At 44.2% G+C, this 16,780-nt stretch overlaps 3 protein-coding genes and 1 long non-coding RNA gene across 6 annotated transcripts; 3 read left to right on the top strand and 1 right to left on the bottom strand.

Annotated features, from left to right (window-relative positions):
- Positions 1-3,636: 3,636 nt before the first annotated feature.
- On the bottom strand, positions 3,637-9,288 carry LOC135596229 (uncharacterized). Of its 3 annotated transcripts, none has more exons than XR_010480870.1 (5): positions 8,992-9,288; positions 6,569-6,753; positions 6,237-6,326; positions 4,168-5,455; positions 3,637-4,066 (listed from the first exon to the last, which is right to left on the bottom strand). It is a non-coding gene; the product is annotated as an uncharacterized LOC135596229 (long non-coding RNA). The 3 variants fall into 3 exon arrangements; XR_010480868.1 differs by lacking the exon at positions 8,992-9,288 and adding an exon at positions 8,404-8,942; XR_010480869.1 differs by lacking the exon at positions 8,992-9,288 and adding an exon at positions 8,440-8,942.
- Positions 4,535-6,598, top strand: LOC135596227 (VAN3-binding protein-like). Its single transcript, XM_065088234.1, has 7 exons — positions 4,535-4,828; positions 4,889-4,978; positions 5,052-5,418; positions 5,693-5,845; positions 6,032-6,081; positions 6,156-6,213; positions 6,288-6,598. The coding sequence occupies exons 1-7, from the start codon at positions 4,535-4,537 to the stop codon at positions 6,494-6,496; spliced, it is 1,221 nt and encodes a 406-aa protein (XP_064944306.1). The 3' UTR covers positions 6,497-6,598.
- A 397-nt stretch (positions 9,289-9,685) lies between the features above and the next one.
- LOC135596228 (probable aquaporin TIP4-3) lies at positions 9,686-11,199 on the top strand. Its single transcript, XM_065088235.1, has 3 exons — positions 9,686-9,874; positions 9,956-10,200; positions 10,671-11,199. Exons 1-3 carry the CDS (start codon positions 9,748-9,750, stop codon positions 11,046-11,048), a joined length of 750 nt encoding a protein of 249 aa, XP_064944307.1. The 5' UTR covers positions 9,686-9,747; the 3' UTR covers positions 11,049-11,199.
- Positions 11,200-11,330: 131 nt separating this feature from the next.
- Positions 11,331-15,046, top strand: LOC135596226 (cellulose synthase-like protein D5). Its single transcript, XM_065088233.1, has 3 exons — positions 11,331-12,047; positions 12,251-13,852; positions 13,968-15,046. The coding sequence occupies exons 1-3, from the start codon at positions 11,485-11,487 to the stop codon at positions 14,920-14,922; spliced, it is 3,120 nt and encodes a 1,039-aa protein (XP_064944305.1). The 5' UTR covers positions 11,331-11,484; the 3' UTR covers positions 14,923-15,046.
- The last annotated feature ends 1,734 nt before the right edge of the window (positions 15,047-16,780 follow it).

Genomic DNA, 16,780 nt, shown 5'->3' with positions numbered 1-16,780 from the left:
GTTCTTAGAGTGATCATAAGCTAACTGATGCACCCCCTTCTCGTTAAGAATCATACGTTCATGTCGGATGTTGAAATGTTCATGTCGGATGTTGAAGTCAATTGCATGAGTTTTTCGAGATGAACTATCCGTAAAGGGAGAGATCGAACCTGTCATACCGTCTTACAATCGAGCTTTCAACCACACACGAATTGTCATAAATTTCAGACTTAGAATTCAATTCACATTTCTCGTGCATACCATGTTTGTCAAACGTTGAATTCTATCATCTATTATGAGTCATCTTGTACGTTATTAGTGCACCCTGATACCATACCTAGTGATATGCTACCCTGTGAATATGATGATTTCAAGAACAGGCTTCACAACGATACGAAGTCTTCTTCAGCCACCGAAAGAGAACCCAACACAGAGTCAAAGCCATTTGATGCAACGAGGACGAAGAAGCGAACAGGAGACGGAGCGGGGTCGCCGCTTTAAGAGTGGCACTGCAGCCATGATAAGGCGCCTTCCAGCCGTCGGATCGGATCGTATCAGATGGCTCCTGGTGGGCTCCGCTCGTCGCCCCACACCTGGAATGATCACATCCCTTCGTTCGGCCGTGATGCGTGGGCCCAGATGCAATCATGGCGGTCGGAATGATGGCAGCTGGGAGCGTTGGGGTATCAACCTTGTTGTATGGGGGCAGCATCCTTACTCCACGTGTACCCTGCAGATCAGTGCTACTATCTTGATTTGATCTACACCATCAACAAGTCCACGCACACACACAGTATATATATATATATATATATTAAAAACTCAAAATTTACCCTTATATATCCATCTAAATATTAATATCCTATGTATAGACATGTAGTCCTTCCACTGACCTCTCTAATTATATTAACAATAATTAGTCAATTCATGCACAATATTAATTTCATTTATTGAAGAGAAAAAAAAATCCTTAAATACACTATTTGACGTGGGGTGATGGCTAGAACTAAATCTTGTTGTTCATTTGGGGATTTATGAAGGCAGAAAATATAAGAAAAAATATTTTTCTTATCTTCATGCCATATGAGAGAAACAAAAGTTTAGTTGAAAGACCAAAATTAAATTACATGGCCATGGCACACTCATTAAACATAAAAATAAAAGTAGTCTTTAGTCTCTTTAAGTAATCTGAATCGGATGGTAGGAGTAGACTTGGATCAAGATTGTTAGACTTTTGGTGTATGTCTAATTTTATCATAAAGTTGGCATATCAGTTTTTACTGATTATTATTATTGGGATGTCAAAACTATTTATAGTTAAAATTTTTCTTCAATCATATACGTAAATCATGTATTTAAATCAGAATTTGATCCTCAAATCTGACTAAGGATTAGAACATTACGAGGAATGTAAAGTTATCATTTCATATTATCAATGATGATGTCTTCATTGCTTCCATAGTCAATGTGGATAGAAAAATTTTATAAATTAGAAGTGATATGATAAAAAATACTATGGTCAATAATCTAATTACTTGGATAAGTAACCAGAGTAATCATGATGTTTGCTTGAGGCTAGGGCCAGTTGGGTGTAGGAGTAGCCTTGGGTCAAGATTGATAGACTTTTGGTGTATGTCTAATTTTGTCATAAAGTTGGCATATGAGTTTTTGCTGATTATTATTGTTGGGACGCCAAAACTATTTATAGTCATAGTTAAAGTTATTTCCTGAGTTGTTTGGGTTGAAGTTGTCATGATGGTTAAAGAGTTGATAACGGAATGAAAGATGATAACTTTGTGCATTACCCATGTGTCTAGGATGTATCTTATTTGGTTCTTTATTGAAGTTCTTTTTTTCTTTGAATTTTTTTATTTAATTGAGTTGTGATAGTTAGCCTCGTGTTCTTCTCTTCTCATTTTAGATACATTTTATGATTAATCAACTTGTCATATAGTTCTTCAAATGATATTGGTAAATCATGTACTCAAATTATTATCGTCAATTTCTTATATTTATCTCCTAGGTTATTGAGAGTATGAACAATGAATTTTTCATCACTTAGATGATAACATATTAAGGTCAAATCATCTATAATAACTTTTAGATTTTACATATAATCAGCAATATTACTTCCCTCTTGTGTTGTTTTCATTAGAATAGATAAAAGACTTAGCATGCGAGTATGAGAGCGATTGATTAGAGTGGTTTGTATCTTGGACTATGTTTTAACGTAGTGCTATTCGAAGAAATTAGTGGTGCTATAGAGCCAACTATTGAAGGTTGAATGACTTTTAAAATAAGATGCTTTTGTCGTAGCCATAACTTGTGAGCAAGATTTATCGTTAGAATGAGTTCTCTTGATATTTGAATCTTTTATGGTGAACAACTAAGAGAGTTATCGATATAGCCAAATAGATTATATCCAAAGAGGAGATTAGTGAATTATGATCATCAAGATACATAGTTATCACCTTTCGAGAGCTTGAAGGGGATTAGAGTTACTACATTAATACATATAAGTGTTATAGGTCGAGATAAACTATTGTTTCATGAGGAAATAATAATTAAAACGTCAGATGTAACGGAGAAAGACATGCTAAGAAATTATTGTGATTCAATTAGAAAAATCAAAACCAACCAATGATTTGGTTTTGATGCATATATAGTAGAGACCTTTTGAAAAAGATTATATTTAATAAGTGTACAGGGGAGAGTCTAATCTGACGAAGTACATCATATCTAAGAAGTGGAGAAAGACATGCTAAGAAAATATTTAATAAGTGTATAAAAGAGAGCGATCTCTTCCTTTCTCCATAGTCGAGAAGATGGTGGTAGGCGATGAACTATTGCCAAGAGGTTGATCGTGAATCCGAGGTACTAGTGAGTTTGGTGATTAACAAAAAGGGGAGGATACCGATTAAGATGGTGAGTAGTAGGTAGAAGCAGAGCGAACGCCTAGCAAGTAGAATTGTACAATGATGAAAGATTGTTGGAGAAACTGATCGATCACTAGAGGAGGTTGATTAGATCAACAAAGTGAAGATAATCTATTGCAAAGCAAATTGTGCTAAGAGATTGGTGTGAGCGTCTTCATCTTTGCAATGCTAGAATCTGAAAACAAAAAGAGTTGTAAAGCAACACCAGAATAGGCGAGAAAAAGGAATAGCAGTCGTCAATAGATTAGCAGGGTAGAGGAAGAGAGACTGAGGTTTGACTGAAATAAGAAGGCACTAATTCCATGATTTCATTCATTAAGATAATGTCTATTTATATAGGTTGTGAGAAAAAGATTTTTCTTACTTAAATCATATGCCTCCAATCATAAATTAATTAAAAAATTAAAACATATAAAAAAATATAAAATTATCATTTTATATTTACCAATATCATAATCTTCTATTAATAAGAAATAAATTAAGTTTGGAAATAAAATTGGTAGAGAGCTTGTTTGGTCATAAGGTGGCATACTACTAATTAAACTAGTAAACAGTGAGGTTTGAACATCCATTTTAATATTTTGAATGATTGTAAGATATCTCATGTATCTCTCGAGAAGGAAATCACGTAGCTAATTAGTTGGTCACTCGTGTTAGAAAAGCTCCACTGCTGCTTCCAAAATCCAACTAAAACCTCAACATCAATCATTGCTCGCAATGCTACTTCCAAGGAGCTGTGTCATATGGAGATCATACATACAGAAGAATTGGCTGTCTTAGCCACAAGTCTTAGCATAGACAACTCCCGTCTCTCCCCTTAAATCTTTACATACACTTATGTTGTTCGATAAAGTTGGCTTTTCTGATTGCTGAAGTGATCATGGAAAGCAGAAACTTTACTTAGGTGGGATTCTCTCGACCACAATTCAGATTGACACCAAGAAGAAGAAGAATGAGGAAAGTAGATCAAATCAAGGGGGAAAAAAGAGTACCTTTTCCTTCTTCATCCGGAGCAGAATTGCATGCTTGCAGTAGGTAGGTTTTAGGAGCCATGAAGGACTCGAAAGAGTTGCAATGGCTACTCGGTTAGGCATCAAAATGCACGCCATAATGAGTTGGGACCGACGACGCTTAGTGGGCTTCCCACTGAGCTGCGAGAAACCCGGTCATCATCAGTCTTTTCTCTTTCATTCAACTCACAAGAACAGAAACAATCTCGGGGTTAAGAAGGAATCTGCAATGATGGGCGTACCTGTCGTGAACCATACTTCAATTGTGCCTCCGCCCCATTCCACTCGACATTTGGATCCAAGTAGAGCATCAGATGCGCCAAGCTTGGATGGAATCATTTGGAGCAAGATTGGTTCTGGTTGGTGTTTGATGAAATGACCGTCGGTGTGGCTGCGGGTGGTGGCTCCTTTTGATGCAACCGTGGAAGCCCACCCAAAGCATAGCCATCATGAGGAGCGCCGCTCTTGGGCGTCTCTTTATCGGGAATGGGGCTCGATTCACCACCCACTTCCGGTGCACGAGCGGAGCTCGAGAGGTCTCCCACACCACTTTGATCTCTGGTTATCTGTATATATACGTGTGCGTCAGTCTTGAGCTTGTGAGCTGGCATGGAGTGGTGCTCGTACTCTCATCGGCATCATCATCATCACCACCACCACGCGAAGGGTGCGTCGATGCGGCTGGAGAACATCGAGGAAGAGCGTCCCGCGAGCTGCCTTCCGGTTTCCCTGCGGCCTCCGGAGACGCCCACGGAGGCCATGGAGTTCCTCGCTCGGTCATGGAGTCTGTCCGCCGTGGAGATCTCGAAGGCCATCACCCTGTTCGAGAACAGGAAGCCTTCGGATTCCACCGGCGTCGAGAGGCAGAACAGCAACCCGCCGTTGTCTGCTGCGAGAGAAGAGGTAAGGCGAGCTTGGTCGAACCAGCATTAGAGATCGACTTGATGTATCTTCACCGTGCAGAATCCAGCAGTAGAGCTTAAACTACCAGTTGCCGACGAAGGAGTCGGCGTCAGCCCTCCGATCTCTCCGAGAGACAACATCGATCTCAAGGTACGTGAGCTACACACCTGTGACCATGCATCTTCCGCAGGCGTAATCCAGCTTCTGTTCCGCGTACGTGCAGCTTCTTAGAGGTGCGGCGAGGGGGAAGACGATGGGAGGATGGTTGAAGGATCAGAAGGAGAAGAGGAGGACAGAAGCCCGGACACGGAAAGCCCAAGCATACGCCGCGACCTCCGTCGCCGGGGTCGCCGCTGCGGTTGCTGCTGTCGTCGCCAGCGCCGTCTTCTCGCCGGATGCGTCAAGAACCAACTGTGGCAACAAGATCACTGCGGCCATTGCCTCCGCGGCGGCGCTCGTGGCGTCGCACTGCGTGGAGATCGCGCAGACGATGGGCGCCGCCCATGATCAGATCTTGAAGGTCGTCCACTCTGCAGTTGGTGCACAGACCAGTGGCGACATCATGGCGCTCACTGCAGGAGCTGCAACAGGTATTGGTTCTTCATGGAGGCTTCAATCTGACTCAGTCTGCACACATTAAGAACATCTCAGATCAATACAAAAGAAAGCATTCAGGTCTCCAAACAAAAAAGTTCATCCACAAACAGATCAAGCCATCCGAAAAATGAACACAGTCGGCAAAACACTAGCTATCAGAATCATATAACATCTAAATGCAAGAGAAGTAGGTTCATGTGAGCAGCCATGCATTGCTCTTATGACAGCTTGTAGTCCAGCTCTAAGATGTGGCATGTTGTACTGCAGCCTTACGAGGCGCAGCGACATTGAGGGCAAGGCTTTACAAGGAGATTCAAGGTGCAACAGCAGCTGGGGACGACAAAGAATCATCAGATGGATGCTCATCAGCCTTAACCTTTGTAGTCAAAGGTGGAGAGCTCGTCAAACGCACAAGAAAAGGTAGTTCTTTCGTAGAACTTTGAATTCAACTACAGAATTCATCAGCCAAAACTATTGACCTCACTGCACTAATCACAATAGTTATGAAGGATCTGAACTTGTCAAGATCACTTATTTAGAGCAGAATCTGCAATCACCACATTAGTAATATAAACAAATGCGTGTTGAGATATCCATCTGTGGCAGGTATTCTTCATTGGAAGCAAGTTTCAGTATACATAAACTCCAATTGGCAGGTAAGTTGTCGAAAATCTAAAAGATTTTTCATGATCTATATTTTTGTTAGCTAAGAAAGTGCAACAAATTGCAGGTGGTTGTCAAAACAAAAAGTACACACATGGCTGGGACCTTTGTGAAAAAGAAGAAATGTAAGATTAGTAGGAAAACTTACACATTGCAATTCCGATCGCACGTAGATAAAGCTGTGTTCCTGTTCTTGCAGGTTTTGTAATTGATGTTTGCGCCAACATACCAGCATGGCCTGGAAGAGAAGTGGAAGATGGAAGTGATCAGAGGGCTTACTTTGGGATCAGAACACCAGAAAGGTTAATCGAATTTGAATGCAAAAAATGTGATAAGGGAATCTGGATTGAAGGCATCCGACAAATGCTAGATTGCCGTGCCAATATGAACATAGCGAAGGCGATGTAAAAATAATAATAATCAAGCACTTGTATAATAAAAATGGTTAACTGTGAATGACAAGATCGGTTTAATATTTACCTTAAATACCAATAAATGCAATTTCAAATTTATGTTGCTTGCTTCCACTAAAATGGTTTGCAAAACAACCTATGTACAAACTGAGATGTGATTTAGGTGTTTTACAAAACCAGTTGGGCAAAAGGTTCATCTGAGACGGTTGATGACTCCGACTCTTTCGCAAAATCTATCTAGTCCACAAATACCTGCAAAATAAAATGATCCTCCGTTCTCAGGCACACGGTAAATGAGGAAGTGTTGCATGATGTTACTGATTCATAGAGTGAAAATTCTGCTAAACCATGAAAATTCCTATCAAGACTTCATTCAACCTGGACATCATGATGTGCTAGTTCTCTAGCCTTCAGCAGAGTTTGTGTTGAACATCTACAGAATGTTATGCTCTAACAATAAATGAATTCAATGTGATGAAAAGCTTGATAAAGCTGATTACATGACTTGGTCTGCCTAATAACTATAAAGCTTAAATTTCACGTATTCATGTCCCAATCAAAGTAGCATAGAAGGCAATTTTCAGGCCAGTAACTAGAAGTTGCAAAATCAACTGTTCAAGAACAAAAAAAACTGTTTTAAATTGCCTTTTTTTGTTCCTCAAATTGAGAAGTCTTCACATACTCAAATATAAGAAACAAAAAATCCAAAAATATAGCAATTATCTTGTAAAGGCAACACCAATTAGATCAGTCTTTAGAAAGAACCAGCAAAGCTCAGCTAAGATATCCAAAATAAATGCATCACTGACATCATGAAGACGTAAAATCCACGTAACACATTATCGAAGGAAACCATTCGTCTAATCAAGTTTGTAGAATTGACACCAATTACATATACAAACTCAGAGGTGATAGTGTGTTGTGTCCAAAACAAATCATCAAACAAAGGTGAAACATAAATAAAGAGGACATTTTACGATAAACATCATGAAGCATTCTTCAATTGTTTTGTTCTTATTTCACCCAGTCTAGAGCCTCTTCTTTCTCGATAATGTCCTTGCCTGTGCCATGTTGCTGGAACAACTGGCCTTGATAAAAATCACTCTTCTTATCAATCTAGAATTTCTTGTTCCGTACAACTGCTCCAGATGTATAGCCAATACATTATTATATGAAACAAGAACTAAGATGTTAACATCATTTAATGGACTTAGACACGAAGAAGTATAAAAAAACATATCAGTAACATGTCAAATTGAAGCTGGAAGAATAATAAACGATTAGTTCTACTGTCATGCATGACCTATAAGTTTTGTTCCTATAAATTTTAGTCAATGACTTCAATAGTCCTACAACTCCTATTTAATTAAGGTTCCATAAAAATTAAATTAGAAGACGGGAGGAGAAAATGAGAATGCATAATTTAATCGAACATCACTTGCTTCAAAGAAACAATCATTTAAATAAAGGAACAAAGTAAGTATAGTGCAAGAAAGATACAATCTTGGAGCGAAAGAAATGGTCGCAGTCAATAATATATCAACGAAAAGCACCTAAAGACACCAAGCACAATACCAATCAATCAAATGCTGAAATCAACTGGAAATGCCTAATTTGATTAAAATGTGTTATTTCAAAGAAATTGCCATCTGCGGATCTTGTGAGTAGAGAGACTATTTTCGTGATCCAAAGCTAATCAGTTGAATAAAACACACCATTTAGCGAAGGAATTGAAAGAATGATCGAGTTATCGCCAGCCACCGCTAGCGAAGGAATCTTGATGCGAAAATCGACATATACTATCCAGAAGCTAAAGGAAGGACGTCGGAAGTCTCCAATAGATCAAGAAAAAGGTGGAATTGAAGAGCTAGGGTTGACGAAGACATAAGACACATAGCTTACCCGGGGGAGCAACCCAGGGGGCGAGAGGAAACGTACAATGAGGGGCGGAGCAGAGGCCCAACGGAGGGTTGGGGGAGAACCGGAACGATAAGAGAGTCGGGCAGAGGACAGCGATTTGGATGGAGGCAGCGGCCATGGGAACAGACCTCGCCATCCGCCATCTCTCTCTCTCTCTCTCTCTCTCTCTCTCTCTCTGCGCTACCCGTTCCAGTTATGCACGTGGCCATCACGTGCTTGGGGGATCCTCTCCAAATACTACCCGACTCCGACTGCGTCTCGAATCACCGTCTCAGCTGTTCCTCCACCATTATCTCCATCCGGACCGTCCATCCGCTTCTTTGCACAGTCGTCAACGTGAGCGAGCGGTAGAGATCTAAGACAACTGACCCTATATGTATATGATGTCAATTTCCTTTTTTTGCTCATAAGCTTTCTCTCATTTAAAAAGAATATTAAATCTTCGTCTACGTTAAAAATAAAAATTAAATGTTTTCTTGAATTAAAAGCCCAAAGAATAGAATAATATAAATCCGGTGGAGGAGAGAAACCAAGAAAACGAAGCTTGCATGAGCACGCGGTACTTCAAACCTCGTTGCGTGCGGATCCACGAGAAGTCAACCAGATGAGGGAGCCGTGGATGCCACATCTCCATCGAGCTGTCTTCGTCATCTATCGAGGAATAATTAAAGGCGACTGATTGCTCTCGCACATGATGGCTTCGCTGTCGTGAAGCGCAGACCGCCATCTCCGTGACCAGAAAGCTCCACCGCTGAGTGTCGGAGAACATGATTGAGTGTCGAAGAAGGCCAAAAGGCGAAGTCCACCACCTACAGAGTGTGCACAGTCAATCGTGCCATCAGAAAATGACATCCACCGGAAGTCGTCGTCTCCAGGGATTGGCTGAGAGTGACGAGGAGGCTGACAATACACACCCATACTGGTTCTGTATTAGGGAAAGCACTATTGTCTTGTAGCTGCCTTTCCTATTGCTGAACAAACGAATGGAGACATTTTCCGAACTCATAATTTAGTTGTTAATAATGACTTAATCTATATTAAACTCTAAATTTAAGTGTTTGATATTAGTTTTTAAAGGATCCTCTTATAATTAATTAAGAAATAATTTGACTTAAAACCCAAAAGAAAATGAAACCGAAACCAGCATGCATGGACTGGACAGACTTTGCTGGCTCTATTCTTACTTACTGCAACTGCAATTAATGATCATTAATACGTACTCTCTCTCTCTCTCCCCCTGTGCCTATATAATGCAGCAGCACTTAGAGGCAAAGGAAACGAGAAGGTAGGAACTCACCGAAAGGCTACTAGTCTCGGGTCCCAAACATGGCCAAGATCGCGCTCGGGAACCACCACGAGGCGGCCGAGCCCGGCTGCATCCGCGCTGTGCTAGCCGAGGTGGTCCTCACCTTTCTCTTCGTCTTCGCTGGGGTCGGCGCCGCCATGGCCGCGGGTACGGAAACGCGAGCGCCTTCTTCTTCTTTTATTTAAGATCGTGTTGGTCCTCACGGAAGCGTATGCATGGATGTGACAGAGAAGATGGTGGGCGGGGACTCCATCATGGGGCTGACGGCGGTGGCGGTGGCTCACGCGCTGGTGGTGGCGGTGATGATCTCGGCGGGACTCCACATCTCCGGCGGCCACCTGAACCCGGCGGTGACGCTGGGGCTGGCCGTGGGGGGGCACGTCACCGTCGTCCGGTCGCTGCTGTACGTGGTGGCCCAGCTGCTGGGTTCCACCCTGGCCTGCCTTCTCCTCAAATACCTCACTGGTGGACTGGTACGCTTCTACATAACTGGTCAAAGCCTGTTCATTATTGGCGATCATACTACAACACCAAAAGAAAATTGTCACAGGTTCTCTTGTGTTCTCAAAATAAAAGTAGACGTGACTAAAATACTGTTCTCATGTGCATCCAAGACTTTGCCCAATTCATGGAAACTTTATCGGTTTCCACTTATATGAATGACATTATTGTACCTCCTCTCTCTCTCTCTCTCTCTCTTTACCCTATCTTTCTGCACCATTTTGACCTTTGAGAACAACCATCATGGATCTGCCATAAGCTCTGTCAAGGATCATGATTAGGTTTAGACAATTAGCCCTATGCTACCTGAGGCACATTATATATCTTAAAGAAGGGGGGAATAAGATTCATTTGGCATGAACGCTAATTAGCACAAAAGTTAATTTCTTGGACTTTAAACTTGTTTTCTTGATCTACATGTAACACATGTTGATGAGCACAGGATACTCCGGTGCACACTCTGGCTGCTGGGATGGGTGCCCTACAAGGAGTGATCATGGAGATAGTGCTCACCTTCTCCCTGCTCTTCTCCGTCTATGCCACCATGGTGGATCCGAAGAAGGGCATCATCGCGGGGCTTGGGCCGCTACTGGTGGGGCTTGTGGTGGGGGCTAACATCCTCGCCGGCGGGCCGTTCTCGGGCGCGTCGATGAATCCGGCGAGGTCGTTCGGCCCGGCGTTGGCAGCCTGGAACTGGACCGACCATTGGATCTACTGGGTCGGACCGCTCGCCGGCGGTGGACTAGCTGGACTCGTCTACGAGCACCTGTTCATGGTCAGCACCCATGTTCCTCTTCCTAGGGAGGACGAAGGCTTCTGAGGGTCTAAATTAGGGCACTTTTATGTTAGGGTGTTTGGTCGTAGCATCCTTGCTGGTTGTCTACCTGTACGACTGATGTAAGCGTGGGTTTATTCTTCCTATCATGATGCTTTCTATGCCCCTTATGCAACTACTTCGATGATTTGGATCATATCACAAGAAAAACACATCATAACAACTACTACTACTACGGTGACATTCCAACCTTAGGATGATCATCATCATCAACATTTTACGTATTTTGAAGGCCTTTACTCTGTCGTTCTCATAGACGAACGGTTGTCATCCCGCTATTTCATCTTGGCCGTGAAGCAATGGAGGAATTGCTCGCGTTTCCCTCGCACCACCCAAACGAAAAGATTGCTCCCCTCAGAGAGAGGGGGGAAGCGGAGGGAAGCGATGCTTCCACGATAGGGAGAGAGGAGGAAGGGGCACCATGTCGTCGACGCCAATCAAGTACGCGCGGCGCACGTCGAGCGGGCGCGTCGTCAGCCTCTCCCGCGACGACGACATGGACCTGGGCGTCTCCGGCGAGTTCACCTCCACCTCCTCCGGGGGACACAATGACTACATCAATTACACCGTGATGATGCCCCCAACCCCGGACAACCAACCCAAAGCCGCCGCCCCTGGCTCCAAGCCCGACGACCTCCCGTCGCCCTTCGGTGGCGCCGCGAAGGGCTCGGGCCGACGACGCAGAGGCGTAGGGGAGGAGGGTGACGGAGGAAGAGGAGGAGGACATGGGGCGGGGAAGCTGGACCGGAGGATGTCGGTGATGAAGTCGATGTTGATGAGGAGCCAGACGGGGGATTTCGATCACAACAGGTGGCTGTTCGAGACGAAGGGGACGTACGGGATCGGAAATGCCTTCTCGTCGAAGGACGAGGTCGAGTTCGACGAGGATGGCGAACCCATTAACATATCGGATTTCTTGGAGAAGCCATGGAAGCCGCTTACGAGGAAGATGAAGGTTCCGCCCGGCATCCTCAGCCCCTACAGGTAACAAGGCAGCGCAAATTACAAATAATAACATAATGTATATACTTTAAAATATTTAATATAATAATCTTCGCATACGCCATTGACTTTGGCAACTTTCGATCGTGATGAAGATTAAAATATCTAAAAAAATACTAACAATATTTATAGCATTTATATATGTGTATGTATATATATATATATGGCGGCATGCACGCGTGCAGGGTCCTGGTGGTGCTCCGGCTGGTGTTCTTGTCCCTCTTCCTGTCATGGCGCGTGCGCAACCCCAACGCGGACGCCCCGTGGCTGTGGGGATTGTCCATCGTCTGCGAGATCTGGTTTGCCTTCTCCTGGATCCTGGACCAACTGCCCAAGCTCAACCCCATCAACCGCGCGGCCGACCTCGTCGCCCTCCGCGAGAAGTTCGAGACGGCGTCCCCCTCAAACCCTCTCGGCCACTCCGACCTCCCGGGCCTCGACGTCTTCATCTCCACCGCTGACCCCGAGAAGGAGCCGCCCCTCGTCACTGGGAACACCATCCTTTCCATCCTTGCCACCGAGTACCCCGTGGAGAAGCTCTCCCTCTACATCTCCGACGATGGCGCCGCCCTGCTCACGTTCGAGGCCATGTCCGAGACCGCCGCCTTCGCCCGCGTCTGGGTACCCTTCTGCCGCAAGCACAACATCGAGCCCCGCAACCCGGACAGCTACTTCGCCATCAAGCGCGACCCTACAAAGAACAAGAAGCTCCCCGACTTCGTCAAGGACCGGCGCTGGATCAAACGCGAGTACGATGAGTTCAAGGTCCGCATCAACGGCCTCCCCGACACAATCCGCCGCCGCTCCGACGCCCTCAACGCCCGCGAACGCAAGCTCGCCCGCGAGAGGAGCGGCGGCAGCGAGGCGAACGCGGCATCCTCGGGCGCTGAAACCAAGCCCGCCGTCACAGCCACCTGGATGGCGGACGCTACCCACTGGCCGGGCACCTGGAAGGTGCCGTCGCCGGACCACTCCAAGGGCGACCATGCCGGGATCGTCCAGGTGATGATCAAGACCCCCCACCACGACCCCCTCTACGGCGCGCCCGGCGACCACCCCTACCTGGACTTCACCGGCATCGACACCCGCCTCCCCATGTTCGTGTACGTGTCCCGGGAGAAGCGCCCCGGGTACGACCACAACAAGAAGGCGGGCGCCATGAACGCCCTGGTGCGTGCCTCCGCCATCCTCTCCAATGGGGCCTTCATCCTCAACTTCGACTGCGACCACTACATCTACAACTGCATGGCCATCCGGGAGGGCATGTGCTACATGATGGACCGCGGCGGCGACCGCGTCTGCTACGTGCAGTTCCCGCAGCGGTTCGAGGGCATCGACCCCTCCGACCGCTACGCCAACCACAACACGGTCTTCTTCGACGGAAACATGCGAGCCCTCGACGGGCTCCAGGGACCCATGTACGTCGGCACCGGCTGCCTTTTCCGCCGCTACGCGCTCTACGGATTTCCCCCTCCGCGCGCCAACGAGTACTTGGGTCTCTATGGCCAGAACAAGCGTCCGGCCCCGCCACCGCGGGTGGCGACCAGCATGGACGCGGACGACCCCTCCGGTCCCTCGCTCGACATGGACCCGGACCTCTGCGCGCCCGTGAAGTTCGGCAACTCCACTATGTTCGGCAACTCCATCGCGGTGGCCGAGTACCAGGGCCGCCCCCTGGCCGACCACCCGGGGATCAAGAACGGCCGCCCGCCGGGCGCACTGCTCGTGCCCCGCCCGCCCCTCGACGCGCCCACAGTCGCGGAGGCCGTCTCCGTTATCTCATGCTGGTCCGTGTTTGTCTAAATCCCAAGTCCATTTCCACAATCTCACCGCTTCTTTTAAACAAGCTGCCCTCTCTTCTTGGAAACATTTCATCGAACATTTGGTTGGGCTTGGCAAAAGGTACGAGGACAACACGGAGTGGGGGCAGAGGGTGGGGTGGATCTACGGGTCGGTTACGGAGGACGTGGTGACGGGGTACCGGATGCACAACCGGGGGTGGCGGTCAGTGTACTGCATCACGAAGCGGGACGCCTTCCGTGGGACGGCGCCCATCAACCTGACGGACCGGCTGCACCAGGTGCTGCGATGGGCCACCGGCTCCGTGGAGATCTTCTTCTCCCGCAACAACGCCCTCCTCGCCACAACCCGCCTCAAATTCCTGCAACGCATCGCCTATCTCAACGTCGGCGTCTACCCCTTCACCTCCATCTTCCTCGTCACCTACTGCTTCCTCCCGGCGCTCTCCCTCTTCAGCGGCAGCTTCATCGTGCAGACCCTCAACGTCACCTTCCTTGTTTACCTCCTCCTGATCAGCATCACCCTCACCCTCCTGTCCCTCCTCGAGGTCAAGTGGTCGGGGATCGGCCTGGAGGAGTGGTGGCGCAACGAGCAGTTCTGGGTGGTGGGCGGCACCAGCGCCCACCTCGCCGCCGTGGTCCAGGGCCTGCTGAAGGTCATCGCCGGCATCGAGATCTCCTTCACGCTCACCTCCAAGTCGGCCAACGACGACGAGGACGACATCTACGCCGACCTGTACGTGATCAAGTGGACCAGCCTCTTCATCCCGCCGCTCACCATCATCATCGTCAACCTGGTGGCCATGGCGATCGGGTTATCGAGGACAGTGTACAGCGAGATCCCGCAGTGGAGCAAGCTGATGGGTGGGTTCTTCTTCAGCTTCTGGGTGCTGGTGCACATGTACCCCTTCGCCAAGGGGCTGATGGGGAGGAGAGGGAGGACGCCCACCATCATCTGGGTCTGGTCCGGCATCGTCGCCATCACCCTGTCGCTGCTGTGGGTCTCCATCAACCCGCCGGACAATAGCATTCCCAGCAGCGGAGGAATCGAAATCTGAACGAACAGGCAGAAACAAAGCAAAGCGCGGGTGCTTCCCATCAAGCAGAAATAAACAGCTGTAAAAACCGTACTGTCACATTAAAATATGCTACGGGGAAGATATAAAATTGATTCTATAATTACTTTTGGGCAATATTTCTAGTAAATATTATTTTTCTTATTTTCTAAATGGTTTTTTTTTTCAATTAATCACCTATTATTTTTAATATTCTAAAGATATCCCTCCAAGTGTTATTAAAATAATATAAAAAACATATAAATTATTATAAATCATCCAAATGACTCCCAATCTCAACTAAAGTATTAAAAAAAAAGCTTACAAATATAATTTTTTTTATACTTTAGAATCAACGAAAATATCAATTATAATATTTTTAGAAACTATAGAGTGTTTTCAAGTAGTTATATAGTGTTTTGGATACCTCATTAAAAAAATATTATAAAAAAATAATGTAAATCACTATAATGACTCTTAATCTCAGTCAAAACATATTAGAAGCTTACAAATGTATTTTTATAGTTTTTTTTATGATGATGACATAAGAGATAAAAGATAATGTCAATTATAATTGTTTAATGTTTATATAGTGTTGGTTGAGAAGCATAAAAGGATGGGTAGAAATACATAAAAAGAGGATATTTTCTAGGAAAAGATAAATAAAAAAATTGTCATCTTAAATTAACTAACTTAGTCTTTGAATTTTCATCCCACCATTTATATTAATAACTTAATTTTTAAAATTAGAATATTTTTTACTATATTTTATCACTTTGTGTAATAATATACTGATCAACCATGATGTCTCAGTAGAGACTTTCTCATAAATTCTTAGTTTCAAAAAGTCTTACAAGCAAATTGAGAAGAGAGTTGATAATTACTATACATATACTTTGATCCAAATTAATTTTGCACTTAAGATAAGTCTTATAGCTTAAAAATTGAGTTCATATCCCAAAGCTAAAAAAATATAATATTTTTTATAAATAAATTTTTAAAATTAAGATGAGAGATAGGATGATATTAGATGATATATTGATTTCGAGGATTTTTCTTCTACTCGATATGAGATCAAGAAACAAGAAAATTAGCTCCATCACATAGAACAAAGAAAATAGAAACTAGAAAAGAAATTGAATGAAGGCAAGGCGAGATTAAGATATATAGGTGTTAAAAATATTCGGATATACGAGATTAAATGATAGTCTCATATGGTTAAGGATTAAAAGAGTTGAATTAAATATATATTTAGTTCATAACTTACGATCTTAAGTTTTTGGATTGAATTAATATCTGACTTGACATATTTTAATTTTAACTAGATTAACTTAGACTCATCGTTAATGAATTTCTGACGTGGAATAAAAATAGATCTATTAGAAAGAAGAGAAATGCATAAAAAAAAAACTCAACACTATAGACATACTATCATAAGCCATGTATAAACATTATTATGTTATTAGGGTGTGAAGTATGGCGTTTGAGAGAGAGAAAGTTCTTTCTTTCGTTAATAAAAAAATATAAATCTATTAATTTTTATAAGAAGCAATCCTCTTCTAATAGACAAACATAAGAGATAGGACATTCTTGAACTAACTAGACATCTATTTCCATAATATATAGATGAGTGGAAGAAAAGCTTCATCTATTTTCTCTCGATTTGTTTCTAAAAAAAATTTCTTTTCATATATAATTAAAGTATCCAAAAAATGGAGGATACCTGTGAGTCTTGAAGTCAATGATCCAACACCTAAACTTTAGAAAATTAAAAATCACTCCATGAAAATGAGCTAAGATATTTTCCCCTACAATAAAATATGTATAGTGCATTGACAACATCCCTTTATTGCCTAAGTTA

Source organism: Musa acuminata, chromosome BXJ1-10 (genome assembly GCF_036884655.1).
Source record: "Musa acuminata AAA Group cultivar baxijiao chromosome BXJ1-10, Cavendish_Baxijiao_AAA, whole genome shotgun sequence".
Classification (NCBI taxonomy): Eukaryota; Viridiplantae; Streptophyta; class Magnoliopsida; order Zingiberales; family Musaceae; genus Musa; species Musa acuminata.
Note: the sequence above shows the minus strand (reverse complement) of the source record. Positions and strands in the feature narration are given on the sequence as shown.